Here is a 16,593-nt window from a genome sequence, read left to right as displayed (position 1 = left end):
GGACAATGACTGCCAGGTAGCGATTTATTACCTCTTTAAATGTTGATGTTACATTGGCAAACTTCCATTCATCTAGAATTTCTCCATAGTAATTCATTGAAAATGGCGGTTAAGGACTTAACTGTCCATGGATAAGATTTATCAGAACCAGCCATTTTATTTGATTTCATTCCATTTATTGCCAAAAGTATATCTTCAGTTTTTTGGACTTGGGACATGATTTTAAGATTTTCATGGCTTTGTTGACTTGAATCAAGTGACCATTTTCCTTAATTAATGGACCAAGAGTCTGTCTATTTATCTATATCTCTGATGCCTGTTTCCACCTGGTACCTCCTCAAGGGGTTGGCCACGACTATAGTCTCCACAACTAGTGAACCCTAATGTTACTTCTAAGCCTTTAGTGCCTCACTCTCACCAGGTGACTGAGTAATAACTCTCCTACACCTAGCATCACTATAAAACTCACTAGGGTTTGTTTTCCTATTTTTGGCAAGATATACTTCAGATAGTTTAAGGATATGTTGGTTTGGGGGTACAACTTTTGGATGGTATGAAAGTCTCTATAGAGTAGCAAATGCGTATGTTAAAGAGTGGATGGAGAATTTAGCAAAAGTTTTGGCACACATGTAGGTGTGAGGCAGGGCTTTGTAATATCACTGTGGCTTTTTAACTTATACATGAATGGAGTAATAAGGAAAGTGAAAGCAAAACTAGGGAAAGGGAGTACAGAGATGAAGTGTGAAGATAAGGTATGATAGCTAGTGACGAGCCTCTTTGCGGATGACACTGTTGTTTGCAGAGAGTGAAGAAGAGTTGCAGAAGGTTGTAGGTGTGCTTTATGATGTGTGTAAGTTTAGGCAATTGAAAGTGAATGTGAATAAAAGTGTACTAATGGTGTTTGAAAGGAAACAGAGTGAAAGAAAAGATTTTCAAAACCTTCTAAAGTGAAAAAAGAAAGTGTGTTAAACTGTGTTATAGATATGGTGGGGAAAAGACTGAAAAAGGCAAGAGAATTCGAGAATTTAGGAGTTAATTTAGGTAAATTTAGTGATATGGAAAGAGAGATAAGAAAGAGAGCAGTACAGGGTAGAAGTGTCATTGGGTCCCTTAAGAGAATAATGAAGGGTAGTGTAAGTACGGAAGTGAAGAAAGGATTAAAGAACAGTGTATTTCCAGCTGAAACATGAATATGGAATGAGTCACAGAGGTCAAGAATCCAGGATTAGCAATGAACTATTTAAGAAGAGCGTGTGGTATGACTACATGGAATGAAGAAAGAAGTGAAAGGTTGTATGAGTGATGTGGTATGGCTGGGAATGCAAAAAGAATTTATTGTGGATAGGTAGAGTGGGTTAAGTGTAATGCTTTGAGGTGGTTTGGGCATGTGGAAAGAATGGAAGCCATTGAGTTTATATAGAGTATATGATAGTACAATTAAAGGGGTTAGTGTGGGAGGAAAATCACCTTTGACTTGTGGAAATGAGTGGAAGAGTACTAGAGGGAGAGAAATGGAGGAAGAATGAGTGGATCGGTGTATGCAAGGGAGGCATGTAAGGACAGTGATAAGTGGAGACTCTTTTGCTGTGGACGCCCCTTGATGGGAGTTCCCAGAGGGAATTGGTATCAGAGATGTAGGTAGAGATGTAGATGTTTACTTTGTTTCTCTTCACAAAATTTCACAGCTTACTCTACCCTGTTGATTATTGATCTCTGTTTTTTTACGAGTTGCTTTCTTAGACAAGAGGCTCTTCATTTTTTCATCATTCCACCACTTAGCTTCGCTTTGCATGTAGATCATTTACCATGCATTGGTACTTATGTTCCTTCTACTGCTTTGAAGGTTTTTATGAAGCTTTTCTAAGCTATGTTCATATCATTTTCAGTGACCATATCACCCCAGGTTTGCCTGCTAAGAGCAATGCAAACAGCATTAGAATTCACAAGTTTGAATTTTTTTTTTTTTTTTTTGCAACCATCAAGTTGAATAACATGCAGTGTTAAAAGAGATCTCAAAAGTAATTTTTTGGCAGTCAGTTGTACCAAACTTTTCTCCAACAACATTTATAAAAGAAATCCTCATTTACAGTTAGGATTAAGGGACATAAGAAACCTTAAAGAACTGAATGCTGTCTGTGGACTAAAACAGGGCAAAAGTAGCATTTGTAAGAAACTATGGAAAGGGATGGGGGTTCTGCTTATGGATAGGAAGCTCTGATTATGGTGCATTATACATGACGGTCAAAGAGCAAATGTGAGTCAATGAGGACATTTCTTCATTTGTTCCTGGCTTTATCTTAATTTGTAAAATGGCAACTGTATGTGAAGAATTTTTGCAAGGAAATAGTGCAAATGACTGGAAGATGTATAAAAGAAAGTGGCAGAAGGTCAACAGAAAGGTGCAAGGGCTGAAAAAGAGGAGAAATGAGTGATGAGGTGAGGGAGTATCATTAAATTTTAGGGAGAATAAAAAGGTCTTTTGAAAGAAGGTAAATAAAGTGCATAAGACAAGAGAACAAATGGGAACAATGGTAAAGGGGTCAAATGGGGAGGTAATAACGAGCAGTGATGAAGTCAGTATTTTGAGTTATTGGGGTAAGTATTTTGAAGGTTTGTTGAGTGTGTTTCATGATAGAGTAGCAGATATAGAGTGTTTTGGTCAGGGTGGTGTGCGAAGTGAGAGGATCAGGAAGAATGGTTTTGGTAAATAGAGAAGAGCTAGTGAAACTTTTGTAGAAGATGAAAGCCGGCAAGGCGGTGAGTTTGGATGGTATTGCAGTGGAATTTTTTAAGAAAGGGGATGACTGTGTTGTTGATTGATTGGGAACGATATTCAATGTATGTATGCATCATGGTGAAATGCCTTAGGATTGGCGGAATGTATACATAGTGCCATCGTACAAATGAGTGTTCAAATTACAGAAGTATAAGTTTGTTGAGTATTCCTGGAAAATTATACGGGAGGGTATTGATTGAGAGGATAAAGGCATGTATAGAGCATCAGAGTAAAGAAGAGTATTGTGGTTTCAGAAGTGGTGGAGGATGTGTGGATCAAGTGTTTGCTTTGAAGAATGTATGTGAGAAACAGTTAGAAAAACAAATGGATTTGCATGTAGCTTTATGGGTTTGGAGAATGCATATGATAAGGTTGATAGAGATGCTTTGTGAAAGGTTTTAAGGGTATGTGGTGTGGGAGGTAAGTTGTTAGAAGCAGTTAAGTTTTCACCAAGGAAGTAAGACATGTATATGAGAAGGAAGAGAGAAAGCTGATTGACTCCCAGTGAGTGTTGGTTTGCGGCAGTGGTGTGTGATATCTCCATGGTTGTTTAATTTGTTTATGGATGGGGTGGTTAGGGAGGTGAATGCAAGAGTTTTGGAGAGGGGCAAGTATACAGTCTGTTGTGGATGAGAGAGCTTGGGAAGTGAGTCGTTGTTCACTGATGATACAGTGCTGGTGGCTGATTCAGGTGAAAAACTGTAGTAGTTGGTGACTGAGTTTGATGAAGAGTGTGAAAGAGAAAAGTTGAGAGTAAATGTGAATAAGAACAAGGTTATTAGGTTCAGTAGGGTTGAGAGACAAGTCAGTTGGAAGTAAGTTTAAATGGAGAAAAACTGGAGGAAGTGAAGTGTTTTAGATACATGTGAGTGGGCTTAGAAGCGGATGGACCATGAAAGCGGAAGTGAGTCACAGGGTGGGGGAGGGGTTCTAGGAGCATTGAAGAATATGTTGAACCAAGAACAATATCTCAGAAAGCAAAAATGGGTATATTTGGAGGAATAGTGGTTCCAATAGTGTTATATGGTTGTGAGGCGTGGGCGTGTACAGAGAACAGTTGATGTATCGGAAATGAAATGTTTGAGGACAGTATGTGGTGTGAGGTGGTTTGATCAAGTAAGTAATGAAAGAGATGTTTATCAATAAAAAGAGTGTGGTTGAGAGAGCAGAAGAGAGTGTGTTGAAATGGTTTGGTCACAAGGGGAGAATGAGTCAGGAAAGATTGGCAAAGAGGATATGTGTTTCAGAGTTGGAGGGAAGAAGGAGAAGCAGGAGACCAAATTGGAGGTGGAAGGATGGAGTGAAAAAGATTTAGAGTGATTGGGGCCTGAACATAATGGAGGGTGAAAAGTGAGCAAGGAATAGAGTGAATTGGAATGATGCAGTATACCGGGGTGGACGTGCTGTCAATGGATTGAACCAGGGTATGGGAAGCATCTGGCGTAAACCATGGAAAGGTCTGTATGAGGCCTGGATGTGGAAAGGGAGCTGTGGTTTCGTTGCATTACACATGATGGCTAGAGACTGAGTGTGAACGAATGTGGCCTTTTTTGTCTGTCTCTTCCTGGGGCTACCTTGCTTGGGGTGGAGGAATTTCATGTATGGCAGGGTGCGATGGGAATGGATGAAGGCAGCAAGTATGAATATGTACATATGTATATATTCCTATGAGTCCACGGGGAAAGTGAAACACGAAAAGTTCCCAAGTGCACTTTCGTGTAATAATCACATCATCAGGGGAGACACAAGAGAGGAATATAACAGTCAGTTGATATACATCGAAGAGATGAAGCTAGGACGCCATTTGGTAAACATGTGATTGTCCAAAACCTACAACGAGCGTTCATAAACTTGTCATTTTACGAATCTTATCAACAATAAAGTTATCTAATTTGTACAGACCATCACTAATATTAAGATTATAATTCTTTGTGTATTTAATAATAGAAGATTCAATGATATTTCTCTTGGTAATAGAGTTAGAGTTAACAACTGAGATGGCATTACTCCAGTCAATACAATGATCATAGTTTTTAACATGATTAAACAAGGCATTTGATTCTTGTCCCATTCTTATACTATATTTATGTTGCTTAAGTCTAACAGAAAGATCTTTACCAGTCTGACCAACATAAAATTTATCACAGTTTCCACGAGGAACTTTATAGATGCAACCAAGAGAATTTTCTGGTGAATTCCTGATTAAGATATTCTTTATAGTATTATTGTTGCTAAAGGCAACATTTACATTAAAGGATTTAAGCAACATGGGAAGCAAAGTGAAATTATTATCAAAAGGGAGAACTAAAAGATTCTTGGTGTCAATGGGAGGTTTGGGCTCAACTCTATTAAATGATTTCTTTGCTAACTTAAGGGATTTATCAATGAAATATCTAGGGTACTTTAACTTAGATCCAATAGAATATATCTTCTCAAACTCAGCATCAATAAACTCTGGACTGCAAATAACACTGTTGTGATTTTAGACAAAAGTAACTATTTATCTAAAATGAATGATCTTCTAAATGATAACACAACATATTCTAAACTTAGTAAAAATCCCTTAGAAGCAGTCAGATCTCACTTCAATAAAGAAATGAAGTTGTTGTTGAAAGGCAACATTTCTCTTATCAAAAATTTGTCATCTTTGTCCCCTTCATTGCCATATATGTATGGACTTATCAAAACACATAAACAAAATTTTCCAGCAAGACCTATAGTTAGTTAAGTAGGCTCCATCACACATAAATTATCAAAATGGTTAGTTTCCTTATTAAGCCCTTTAGTGGGTAATGTATCAAATTCTAATATCATGAACAATGTAGATCTAGTTAACAAGCTAAACAATATCAATATTGATTTTGATTTCAAACTCGTTAGCTTTGATGTTTCCTCACTTTTCACTAAAGTTCCAGTTGATGACATTTTAGAATATTTATTTGATGTCTTGGATGATATTCAGTTACCTGTCTCAAAGTCTAATTTCATTGAACTGATAAAATTTAATGGAGATTATTATGCTCAAAAATTTGGTATGGCAATGTGTAACCCTCTTTCACCTGTACTAAGTAATCTTTATATGGAATTTTTTGAAACAAAATTGCTAAAGGATATCTTACCTTCTAATGCAATTTGGTTTAGGTATGTAAATGATGTTCATTGTGTTTGGCCAACATATGAAAATTTACAAATATTTCTCCCCTTACTTAACAATTTAGTACCTTCCATCAAATTTACTGTAGAAAATGAAAATAATGGTATGTTACCATTTTTAGATTGCATGATCCATAGACAAGGAAACAAGTTTAAGTTTAGCATATACAGAAAACCCACCAATGTATGCTCATATCTCCATTATTACTCATCTCAACATGACAGATATAATTATCATCATTTCAATCTATGTTCCTAAGGGCATTATGTATTCGCAGTCCAGAGTTTATTGATGATGAGTTTGCGAAGATATATTCTATTGGATCTAAGTTAAAGTACCCTAGATATTTCATTGATAAATCCCTTAAGTTAGCAAAGAAATCATTTAATAGAGTTGAGCCCAAACCTCCCATTGACACCAAGAATCTTTTAGTTCTCCCTTTTGATAATAATTTCACTTTGCTTCCCATGTTGCTTAAATCCTTTAATGTAAATGTTGCCTTTAGCAACAATAATACTATAAAGAATATCTTAATCAGGAATTCACCAGAAAATTCTCTTGGTTGCATCTATAAAGTTCCTTGTGGAAACTGTGAATAAATTTTGTGTTGGTCAGACTGGTAGAGATCTTTCTGTTAGACTTAAGCAACATGAATATAGTATAAGAACGGGACAAGAATCAAATGCCTTGTTTAATCATGTTAAAAACTATGATCATTGTATTGACTGGAGTAATGCCATCTCAGTTGTTAACTCTAACTCTATTACCAAGAGAAATATCATTGAGTCTTCTATTATTAAATACACAAAGAATTATAATCTTAATATTAGTGATGGTCTGTACAAATTAGATAACTTTATTGTCGATAAGATTTGTAAAATGATAAGTTTATGAACACTCGCTGTATGTTTTGGACAATCACATGTTTACCAAATGGCGTCCTAGCTTCGTCTCTTCGATGTATATCAACTAACTGTTATATTCCTCTCTTGTGTCTCCCCTGATGATGTGATTATTACACGAAAGTGCACTTGGGAACTTTTCGTGTTTCATTTTCCCTGTGGACTCATAGGAATATCTTGATCACGCGCAAAATTGTGATCCTTTCCAATATGTATATATGAATATGTCTGTGTATGTATATGTGCGTGTGTGGGCGTATATATATATATATATATATATATATATATATATATATATATATATATATATACGGTGTGTGTGTGTGTGGTGTGAGGTGGTTAGATCGAGTAAGTAACGTAAGGGTAAGAGAGATGTGTGGAAATAAAAAGAGCATGGTTGAGAGAGCAGAAGAGGGTGTTTTGAAATGGTTTGGGCACATGGAGAGAATGAGTGAGGAAAGATTGACCAAGAGGATATATGTGTTGGAGGTGGAGGGAACGAGGAGAAGTGGGAGACCAAATTGGAGGTGGAAAGATGGAGTGAAAAAGATTTTGTGTGATCGGTGCCTGAACATGCAGGAGGGTGAAAGGAGGGCAAGGAATAGAGTGAATTAGATCGATGTGGTATACCGGGGTTGACGTGCTGTCAGTGGATTGAATCAGGGCATGTGAAGCGTCTGGGGTAAACCATGGAAAGCTGTGTAGGTATGTATATTTGCGTGTATGGACGTATGTATGATGATACAGCGCTGGTGGCTGATTCATGTGAGAAACTGCAGAAGCTGGTGACTGAGTTTGGTAAAGTGTGTGAAAGAAGAAAGTTAATAGTAAATGTGAATAAGAGCAAGGTTATTAGGTACAGTAGGGTTGAGGGTCAAGTCAATTGGGAGGTGAGTTTGAATGGAGAAAAACTGGAGGAAGTGAAGTGTTTTAGATATCTGGGAGTGGATCTGGCAGCAGAGGGAACCATGGAAGCGGAAGTGGATCATAGGGTGGGGGAGGGGGCGAAAATTCTGGGAGCCTTGAAGAATGTGTGGAAGTCAAGAACATTATCTCGGAAAGCAAAAATGGGTATGTTTGAAGGAATAGTGGTTCCAACAAAGTTGTATGGTTGCGAGGCGTGCGCTATGGATAGAGTGGTGCACAGGAGGATGGATGTGCTGGAAATGAGATGTTTGAGGACAATGTGTGGTGTGAGGTGGTTTGATCGAGTAAGTAACGTAAGGGTAAGAGAGATGTGTGGAAATAAAAAGAGCGTGGTTGAGAGAGCAGAAGAGGGTGTTTTGAAATGGTTTGGGCACATGGAGAGAATGAGTGAGGAAAGATTGACCAAGAGGATATATGTGTCGGAGATGGAGGGAACGAGGAGAAGAGGGAGACCAAATTGGAGGTGAAAAGATGGAGTGAAAAAGATTTTGTGTGATCGGGGCCTGAACATGCAGGAGGGTGAAAGGAGGGCAAAGAATAGAGTGAATTGGAGCGATGTGGTATACCGGGGTTGACGTGCTGTCAGTGGATTGAATCAGGGCATGTGAAGCGTCTAGGGTAAACCATGGAAAGCTGTGTAGGTATGTATATTTGCGTGTGTGGACGTATGTATATACATGTGTATGGGGGTGGGTTGGGCCATTTCTTTCGTCTGTTTCCTTGCGCTACCTCGCAAACATGGGAGACAGCGACAAAGCAAAAAAAAAAAAAAATATGTGTATATATATATATATATATATATATATATATATATATATATATATATATATATATATATATATGTGAATGTGTTTGATGATAGCATGGCAGATATAGGGTGTTTTGGTCGAGGTGGTGTGCAAAGTGAGAGGGTTAGGGAAAATGATTTGGTAAACAGAGAAGAGGTAGTGAAAGCTTTGCGGAAGATGAAAGCCGGCAAGGCAGCAGGTTTGGATGGTATTGCAGTGGAATTTATTAAAAAAGGGGGTGACTGTATTGTTGACTGGTTGGTAAGGTTATTTAATGTATGTATGACTCATGGTGAGGTGCCTGAGGATTGGTGGAATGCGTGCATAGTGCCACTGTACAAATGCAAAGGGGATAAGAGTGAGTGCTCAAATTACAGAGGTATAAGTTTGTTGAGTATTCCTGGTAAATTATATGGGAGGGTATTGATTGAGAGGGTGAAGGCATGTACAGAGCATCAGATTGGGGAAGAGCAGTGTGGTTTCAGAAGTGGTAGAGGATGTGTGGATCAGGTGTTTGCTTTGAAGAATGTATGTGAGAAATACTTAGAAAAGCAAATGGATTTGTATGTAGCATTTATGGATCTGGAGAAGGCATATGATAGAGTTGATAGAGATGCTCTGTGGAAGGTATTAAGAATATATGGTGTGGGAGGCAAGTTGTTAGAAGCAGTGAAAAGTTTTTATCGAGGATGTAAGGCATGTGTACGTGTAGGAAGAGGAAAGTGATTGGTTCTCAGTGAATGTAGGTTTGCGGCAGGGGTGTGTGATGTCTCCATGGTTGTTTAATTTGTTTATGGATGGGGTTGTTAGGGAGGTGAATGCAAGAGTTTTGGAAAGAGGGGCAAGTATGAAGTCTGTTGGGGATGAGAGAGCTTGGGAAGTGAGTAAGTTGTTGTTCGCTGATGATACAGCGCTGGTGGCTGATTCATGTGAGAAACTGCAGAAGCTGGTGACTGAGTTTAGTAAAGTGTGTGAAAGAAGAAAGTTAAGAGTAAATGTGAATAAGAGCAAGGTAATTAGGTACAGTAGGGTTGAGGGTCAAGTCAATTGGGAGGTAAGTTTGAATGGAGAAAAACTGGAGGAAGTGAAGTGTTTTAGATATCTGGGAGTGGATCTGGCAGCGGATGGAACCATGGAAGCGGAAGTGGATCATAGGATGGGGGAGGGGGCGAAAATCGTGGGAGCCTTGAAGAATGTGTGGAAGTCGAGAACATTATCTCGGAAAGCAAAAATGGGTATGTTTGAAGGAATAGTGGTTCGAACAATGTTGTATGGTTGCGAGGCATGGGCTATGGATAGAGTGGTGCGCAGGAGGATGGATGTGCTGGAAATGAGATGTTTGAGGACAATGTTTGGTGTGAGGTGGTTTGATCGAGTAAGTAACGTAAGGGTAAGAGAGATGTGTGGAAATAAAAAGAGCGTGGTTGAGAGAGCAGAAGAGGGTGTTTTGAAATGGTTTGGGCACATGGAGAGAATGAGTGAGGAAAGATTGACCAAGAGGATATATGTGTCGGAGGTGGAGGGAACGAGGAGAAGAGGGAGACCAAATTGGAGGTGGAAAGATGGAGTGAAAAAGATTTTGTGTGATCAGGGCCCGAACATGCAGGAGGGTGAAAGGAGGGCAAGGAATTGAGTGAATTGGAGCGATGTGGTATACCGGGGTTGACGTGCTGTCAGTGGATTGAATCAGGGCATGTGAAGCGTCTAGGGTAAACCATGGAAAGCTGTGTGTGGTCGTATGTATATACATGTGTATGGGGGGGGGTTGGGCCATTTCTTTCGTCTGTTTCCTTGCGCTACCTCGCAAACGCGGGAGACAGCGACAAAGCAAAAAAAAAAAAAATATATATATATATATATATATATATATATATATATATATATATATATATATATATATATATATATATGGTTGGTAAGGTTATTTAATGTATGTATGACTCATGGTGAGGTGCCTGAGGATTGGCGGAATGCGTGCATAGTGCCATTGTACAAATGCAAAGGGGATAAGTGTGAGTGCTCAAATTACAGAGGTATAAGTTTGTTGAGTATTCCTGGTAAATTATATGGGAGGGTATTGATTGAGAGGGTGAAGGCATGTACAGAGCATCAGATTGGGGAAGAGCAGTGTGGTTTCAGAAGTGGTAGAGGATGTGTGGATCAGGTGTTTGCTTTGAAGAATGTATGTGAGAAATACTTAGAAAAGCAAATGGATTTGTATGTAGCATTTATGGATCTGGAGAAGGCATATGATAGAGTTGATAGAGATGCTCTGTGGAAGGTATTAAGAATATATGGTGTGGGAGGCACGTTGTTAGAAGCAGTGAAAAGTTTTTATCGAGGATGTAAGGCATGTGTACGTGTAGGAAGAGGAAAGTGATTGGTTCTCAGTGAATGTAGGTTTGCGGCAGGGGTGTGTGATGTCTCCATGGTTGTTTAATTTGTTTATGGATGGGGTTGTTAGGGAGGTGAATGCAAGAGTTTTGGAAAGAGGGGCAAGTATGAAGTCTGTTGGGGATGAGAGAGCTTGGGAAGTGAGTAAGTTGTTGTTCGCTGATGATACAGCGCTGGTGGCTGATTCATGTGAGAAACTGCAGAAGCTGGTGACTGAGTTTGGTAAAGTGTGTGAAAGAAGAAAGTTAAGAGTAAATGTGAATAAGAGCAAGGTAATTAGGTACAGTAGGGTTGAGGGTCAAGTCAATTGGGAGGTAAGTTTGAATGGAGAAAAACTGGAGGAAGTAAAGTGTTTTAGATATCTAGGAGTGGATCTGGCAGCGGATGGAACCATGGAATCGGAAGTGGATCATAGGATGGGGGAGGGGGCGAAAATCCTTGGAGCCTTGAAGAATGTGTGAAAGTCGAGAACATTATCTCGGAAAGCAAAAATGGGTATGTTTGAAGGAATAGTGGTTCCAACAATGTTGTATGGTTGCGAGGCGTGGGCTATGGATAGAGTTGTGCGCAGGAGGATGGATGCGCTGGAAATGAGATGTTTGAGGACAATATGTGGTGTGAGGTGGTTTGATCGAGTAAGTAACGTAAGGGTAAGAGAGATGTGTGGAAATAGAAAGATCGTGGTTGAGAGAGCAGAAGAGGGTGTTTTGAAATGGTTTGGACACATGGAGAGAATGAGTGAGGAAAGATTGACCAAGAGGATATATGTGTCGGAGGTGGAGGGAACGAGGAGAAGTGGGAGACCAAATTGGAGGTGGAAAGATGGAGTGAAAAAGATTTTGTGTGATCGGGGCCTCAACATGCAGGAGGGTGAAAGGCGTGCAAGGAATTGAGTGAATTGGAGTGATGTGGTATACCGGGGTTGACGTGCTGTCAGTGGATTGAATCGGGGCATGTGAAGCATCTGGGGTAAACCATGGAAAGTTGTGTGGGGCCTCAGGCATTATTGTGTGGGATTTCAGGCATTATTGTGTGACACTTGGAGACTGAGTGTGAATGAATGGATCCTTTGTTGTCTTTTCCTAGTGCTACCTCGCACACATGAGGGGGGAGGGGGATGGTATTCCATGTGTGGCGAGGTGGCGATGGGAATGAATTGGGGCATACAGTGTGAATTGTGTGCATGGGTATATATGTATGTGTCTGTGTGTGTATATATATGTGTACATTGAGATGTATAGGTATGTATATTTGCGTGTGTGTGTACATTGTGTATGGGGGTGGGTTGGGCCATTTCTTTCGTCTGTTTCCTTGTGCTACCTCGCAGACGCGGGAGACAGCGACAAAGCAAAATAGAAAAAGAATATATATATATATATATATATATATATGGAGTAACATTGGCAGCATGACAAATTTGAAGGCACTTTGGCTTGAAGATGGAGGTTCTGTTAATGACAATGCCATTTTTGATGCCATAAGTTGGCTTTACAAACTACGTCGTTTGTGCCTCTTCAGCTTCACCTTAGGACCCAGGCTAGGGCAGGCATTAAGGAAGTTGGTTCATCTTGAGCGACTGTTTGTGCTGCCAGTACCCTCAGAGGAGGGGAGCATTAGCTCGCAGAATGGAAATATGTTGGCAGTACCAGAAGCCTTGCGTAACTAGGACATGCTTGTGTGGGCCATGCGATTTCAGGATATTCATACTATCAATGAGGTTGATCACATTGAGATGTGTCCATCAAAGGCAAAGATGTACACAAATTTCACAAGTAATGAAGAGGCTAAAAGTAACATGTGGGTGCTACAAACTCTAGAAGCTATAGTGAAACGTCACCTTCCCCGAACTAAAGTTCGTATCATGAAGTTGGACACAACAGCAGCAACTCGTTTGGCAATGTCTACTTTATAACTTCCCACTGTCTTTTTAGCCTACCTATGTGCAGAATTTGCACTTCTTTCTTCTGTGGACCAACATATATATGTTTCACAAGTCTTTGAACATACAATTGTGTGCATATATTAATGGATAGTATCTGAAATTGGCATAGATGTGGATATTTACAGCAAGTATAATCACTGATTTTTTTTTTGAAAAAATACTGTGAAAAATGAAGAAATTAAAGTTTATACACAGAAATGTCACAAAAGTACCTGTCACATGGCATTATCGTCCAGGAATCCTGATGTAGTTTTTTAATCTTGTAATCAGATCTCATTTAAATGTGTTGCTCAGTGACATCCACTGTTCAATACGCTCAGTTTCAAATGCCTGCTTAGGGGTTAACCTGAATTAAATGTACCATCACCACACACTTGTGCATGGAAAATATCTTTATATAGACCATATTTTCTTTATTATTTTGAGATACCACATACTGTGGGTAGTGTATTTATTTGATAAGTGACCAATATTTATAATTGTGAAAACATTTGTCAACTCAATAGACATCAGTCCCAGCAACTAAGAGTGAAAGAAATCATTTATTGTTGAGATGGATTTTGTGCTGTATGAGGCTAAATACTATTCACTTTTATGATTATCACTTATGATCTGAAGAATAACATGAAGGCTGGAGAGAGTTTGACTGATTCGTGTACATATTAGAGATAAAGAAACAGGACAAGCAGGGTGCCACCCATCATATGTCACCTATGCACCATGTTGTGTTGCCACTCACACTGCTAACAGTGTCAGTCAGTATTTGATGATTTATGGTGAATGATATTTTAAAAAATTTTTCACTAATGAATGTTAATTTATTGTAACAAAATGTTACAAAAACCATATTATATATATATATATATATATATATATATATATATATATATATATATATATATATATATATTATCCCTGGGGATAGGGGATTAAGAATACTTCCCACATATTCCCTGCGTGTCGTAGAAGGCGACTAAAAGGGGAGGGAGTGGGGGGCTGGAAATCCTCCCCTCTCGTTTTTTTTTTTAAATTTTCCAAAAGAAGGAACAGAGGGGGCCAGTTGAGGATATTCCAAAAAAGGCCCAGTCCTCTGTTCTTAGCGCTACCTCGCTAACGCGGGAAATGGCGAATAGTTTAAAAGAAAAGAATATATATATATATATATATATATATATATATATATATATATATATATATATATATATATATATATTTTTTTTTTTTCATACTATTCGCCATTTCCCGCGATAGCGAGGTAGCGTTAAGAACAGAGGACTGGGCCTTTGAGGGAGTATCCTCACCTGGCCCCCTTCTCTGTTCCTTCTTTTGGAAAATTAAAAAAAAACGAGAGGGGAGGATTTCCAGCCCCCCGCTCCCTTCCCTTTTAGTCGCCTTCTACGACACGCAGGGAATACGTGGGAAGTATTCTTTCTCCCCTATCCCCAGGGGAGGGAGCGGGGGGCTGGAAATCCTCCCCTCTCTTTTTTTTTTTAAATTTTCCAAAAGAAGGAACAGAGGGGGCCAGTTGAGGATATTCCAAAAAAGGCCCAGTCCTCTGTTCTTAGCGCTACCTCGCTAACGCGGGAAATATATATATATATATATATATATATATATATATATATATATATATATATATATATATATATATATATATCCCTGGGCAACCTTGAACCTTGAACTGCTGGAGCCTTTGGAAAGAGGTCCCTGGAATCAACAGGGCTCTTTCTTAAAAGGGATCCTGAGTTAATCATAAACAAATTAATCAATCATTTATCTAATTAATAAGAATAATTGTGTGTAATATATATATATATATGGATGCATTGTAGAATGACACTATACTGGAAAAGTCTACCTTCAAGGATTGTTACCCACTTTTCAGTCTGACAACCACACATCATAACAATGAAAAATAATTTTGAGAAATATGCTTTCTGAAACCAAAAAAATTGAATGATGTTCAGGAAATTTATCTCTAAAAGATAAATCATTCCTTAGACAAACAACCCCTTTTTAACAAGAAGTCTCCTCTGCCCAACCCTGTCACACCACAATGCAGAGAACAATGAATTTGAGACAAAATGCTTCCACAACATAAGGAATGGTATGGAAACAAGTGTCAAATACCATCAGTCTGCTTTTGGCTACTCAGTTTACCCACCAGCACTCCCATAGTCGGTTCGGCTCACGGGCACACCAAGGCCACAATTCACAAACTTTTCAACATACAGTGATGCATACACTCAAAAACAACCTAACAGTCAACTTGAACACATTAACTATTATTGGGATACAGGCTGAAAACAGTCTTCCCTTGAGCACAAAATTACCTAATTCATTTACATCTTTAAGTATCAATGTCTCTCGCACACTCAACAGTCATACATCTCTTAGGTAGGTGAAAAAGTTTTGGGAAAGATTAGGAACTCTTGTATCATATATGAAATTGCAAGAAAAAACAAAAAATAAAAATAGCAACCAATAATGGTGTTAAAATCAGAGACCCTGAACAGTTAAACAAATTTCAATATTTGTGGTTGTGTGATCACAGTTGAGAAAGTTGTATGGCATTGAAATTAATACAATGAAAATGGGAACTCTTTTTTTTTTTTTTTTTTTTTTTTTTTCCAAAAGAAGGAACAGAGAAGAGGGCCAGGTGACGATATTCCCTCAAAGGCCCAGTCCTCTGTTCTTAACGCTACCTCGCTATCACGGGAAATAGCGAATAGTATGAAAAAAAAAAAAAAAGAAATATCCCTAGGATAGGGGAGATAGAATACTTCCCACACATTCCTCACGTGTCGTAGAAGGCGACTAAAGGGGACGGGAGCAGGGGGCCAAAAACCCTCCCCTCCTTGTATTTTGACTTTCTAAAAGGGGAAACAGAAGAAGGAATCACGTGGGGAGTGCTCATCCTCCTCGAAGGCTCAGATTGGGGTGTCTAAATGTGTGTGGATGTAACCAAGATGAGAAAAAAGGAGAGATAGGTAATATGTTTGAGGAAAGGAACCTGGATGTTTTGGCTCTGAGTGAAATGAATCTCAAGGGTAAAGGGGAAAAGTGATTTGGGAATGTCTTGGGAGTAAAGTCAGGGGTTAGTGAGAGGACAACAGCAAGGGAAGGAGTAGCACTACTCATGAAACAGGAGTTGTGGGAGTATGTGATAGAGTGTAAGAAAGTAAATTCTAGATTAATATGGGTAAAACTGAAAGTTGCTGGAGAGAGATGGGTGATTATTGGTGCATATGCACCTGGGCATGAGAAGAAAGATCATGAGAGGCAAGTGTTTTGGGAGCAGCTGAATGAGTGTGTTAGTGGTTTTGATGCACGAACCAAGGTTATAGTGATGGTGATCTGAATGCGAAGGGAGTAATCGTGGCAATTGATGGAAAAAATTGGTATACCATGGGTGTTCTGTTGTAAATGGAAATGGTGAAGAGCTTGTAATTTATTGCTGAAAAAGGACTGGTGATTGGGAACCTGGTTTAGAAAGCGAGATATACATAAGTATACGTATATAAGTAGAGAGATGGCCAGAGAGAGTTATTTGGGATTACGTGTTAATGGATAGCGCGCGAAAGAGAGATATTTGGGATGTTAATATGCTGAGAGGTGCAAACTGAGGGGATGTCTGAATCATAATCATGTGGAGGCAAAGGTGAAGATTTGTAGGGGTTATTCAGAAATGAAGAGAGTAATGTTTGGGT

The 16,593-nt window shown here is 38.9% G+C and overlaps 1 protein-coding gene across 1 annotated transcript in view; it reads left to right on the top strand.

The window, feature by feature from the left end:
• LOC139764960 (intermembrane lipid transfer protein VPS13A-like) overlaps positions 1-16,593 on the top strand; it is a 1,504,808-nt gene that overhangs the window by 200,415 nt on the left and 1,287,800 nt on the right. Inside the window, 2 exon segments of the mRNA XM_071692018.1 lie at positions 12,460-12,532; positions 12,638-12,835. Of these exon segments, the coding sequence (XP_071548119.1) occupies positions 12,460-12,532; positions 12,638-12,835 (271 nt within the window).

This window comes from Panulirus ornatus, chromosome 52 (assembly GCF_036320965.1).
Source record: "Panulirus ornatus isolate Po-2019 chromosome 52, ASM3632096v1, whole genome shotgun sequence".
NCBI classification, from domain to species: domain Eukaryota; kingdom Metazoa; phylum Arthropoda; class Malacostraca; order Decapoda; family Palinuridae; genus Panulirus; species Panulirus ornatus.
Note: the sequence above shows the minus strand (reverse complement) of the source record. Positions and strands in the feature narration are given on the sequence as shown.